The sequence below is a fragment of the Morus notabilis genome, unplaced genomic scaffold, assembly GCF_000414095.1.
Source record: "Morus notabilis unplaced genomic scaffold, ASM41409v2 C11467987, whole genome shotgun sequence".
In the NCBI taxonomy this organism is placed as follows: domain Eukaryota; kingdom Viridiplantae; phylum Streptophyta; class Magnoliopsida; order Rosales; family Moraceae; genus Morus; species Morus notabilis.
Window position 1 is genome coordinate 1 of NW_010387542.1, and position 2,562 is coordinate 2,562.

At 40.8% G+C, this 2,562-nt stretch overlaps 1 protein-coding gene across 1 annotated transcript; it reads left to right on the forward strand.

The window, feature by feature from the left end:
• Positions 1 to 108: 108 nt before the first annotated feature.
• On the forward strand, positions 109 to 2,250 carry LOC21383974 (linoleate 13S-lipoxygenase 2-1, chloroplastic; the record flags this gene model as incomplete). Its single annotated transcript, XM_010114914.2, has 4 exons — positions 109 to 228; positions 355 to 656; positions 820 to 1,086; positions 1,282 to 2,250. Coding segments are annotated over 4 exons (1,449 nt in total), but the record flags the coding sequence as incomplete, so codon positions are not given.
• Between the last annotated feature and the right edge of the window lie 312 nt (positions 2,251 to 2,562).

Consider the following 2,562-nt stretch of genomic DNA (forward strand, 5'->3'; position numbering starts at 1 on the left):
TTTTTAATGAAAAGTTGAAAAGATAATTAGAAGGGGTTGAATATTTACTAAATTAATAAGTCACATACCTACCATATATATACTTCTGCGGTTTAAATATTATAATGGATTGTGCAGGAATGGCCCTTGAAGAGTAACCTCGATCCGAGTATCTACGGCCCGCCAGAGTCTGCAATCACTACAGAAATAATTGAGAAAGAAATAGGTGGTCTTATGTCTGTAGATGAGGTACCACAAAGGGCAATTAATATATATTTTAATAATATCTTTAACTTTCCTGTCATCCCAATTATCGTCATCATTATTATTTTACCATTTTATGTAATATCACAAACAATGAAATAAAATGTGCAGGCTATAAAACAAAAGAAGTTGTTCATATTGGATTACAATGACCTGCTATTACCATATGTGGAGAAAGTAAGACAACTTAGCGGCACAACACTGTACGGATCACGGGCACTGTTTTTCCTAACCCCACAAGGTACGCTGAGGCCTCTGGCCATTGAGCTGACTCGGCCGCCGATCGACGAAAAGCCGCAGTGGAAGCAAGTCTTTACACCTTGCTGGGATGCCACTGGTGTCTGGCTTTGGAGGATTGCCAAAGCTCATGTTCTTGCCCATGATTCTGGCATTCATCAGCTCGTTAGTCACTGGTATATTTTACATATTTGTTATTACCACTATCTGTATATAGTACTATAACAACAACGAGACTTAATCCCAACTTAATTCGTTTTCACTATCTGTATATAGTGCTAATTTCTGTAAATTCGTTTTAAGATTGGACCTGATGAATTCTTCTATTATAATTTCCAGGCTAAGGACACATTGTTGCACGGAACCTTATATAATAGCAACAAACAGGCAGCTGAGTTCAATGCACCCAATAGCTAGATTGTTGAACCCACACTTTAGATACACAATGCAGATCAATGGTCTTGCACGCCAACTCCTAATCAACGCAGGTGGCATCATTGAAAGCACATTCTCTCCTGATAAATACTCCATTCAGCTCAGCTCCGATGCCTACGACAAGTTGTGGCGATTCGACAATGAGGGGTTGCCAGCTGACCTCATCAGCAGGTAACACCAAAAACAATAGAACATCCCAATTAGGTCGGCACCTTCTGATGAGCCACTCAATGCCCGTCCCAAGTTTTATTTAAGGGGAAAAAAAGAGAAGAGAAAAAACTCACTATAGGCGATTTCTCATTGAATTGGGATTACTACGAAACAAATTAATGATCTTAATTTTCTTTTTATTGTCATATTTTGTAGAGGACTGGCTGTTGAGGACCCAAGTGCACCGCATGGGCTAAAGCTAACAATTGAAGACTACCCTTTTGCCAACGATGGTCTCCTTATCTGGGACGCCACCAAACAATGGGTGACTAACTATGTCAACCACTATTACTCAAGCGCAAGCCAAGTGGAGTCCGACGAAGAGCTCCAAGCATGGTGGACAGAAATCCGAACCGTCGGTCACGCGGACAAAAAGGACGAGCCATGGTGGCCCGTTTTGAAGACACCTCAAGACCTGATAGAAATCGTCACAACAATGATTTGGGTAACATCAGGCCACCATGCAGCCGTCAACTTCGGACAGTATGACTACGCAGGGTACTTCCCCAACAGGGCCACTATTGCGCGAACCAACGTCCCGACGGAAGACCCGAAACCGGAGGAGTGGAAGTACTTCTTGGAGAAGCCTGAAGGCACGCTTTTGCAGTGCCTGCCGACGAAAATTCAGGCAACGAAAGTGATGACCATTTTGGATGTGCTGTCTAGCCATTCACCGGATGAGGAGTACATCGGGGAGATGTCGGAGCCGTCGTGGAGCGAAGATCCGTATATAAAGGCGGCTTTCGAGCAGTTCAGCGGGAGGTTGAAGGAGATTGAAGGGATTATCGACGAGAGGAATGCTAATGCTGAATTGAAGAACAGAACTGGAGCTGGGGTTGCGCCATATGAGCTTTTGAAGCCGTTTTCGGGCTCCGGTGTCACCGGCAAGGGTGTTCCGAACAGCATCTCCATTTGAAACGAGTGATTAAAGTGGAGAACTAATAATGGAGCTGGAGAATAGTCGATGATCATGTTTTTGTGTTTCAAAGAACCAGAGATAAGTTTTTAACTAATTACAAAGTACTATCTCCTCACGTGGTCAATAATTTGCAACTTTTACATTAGAATAATGTAATATCATACATGCGGCAAGAAAGAATGCAAACTTTATTATGAATGACTGTATCCACAGATTGAGGTTTGGCTTATTTACTGTTTCTTTAAGTAGATCATCGATTCCATCGCATTTAATTTCCCTTTAATTATTTTTTTCCTCGTTTCTTGTATGGTTGTCATTTTTATCAGGGTTTTCATTATTTCCAATAATATTGTCGTATTATCAATTTACGCCCTTTCTTATTTATTTTTTCTTAATTTAGGGGTGGTTATCGTTGTGAAGGTCATCGATTTTGTGTTAGTTGTTTTTTCTGATGTCGTATTTCCAATTAATGTAGTTTTTCACTTTATTGTCGTTTAACTATTTTTTTTTTTTTTTTT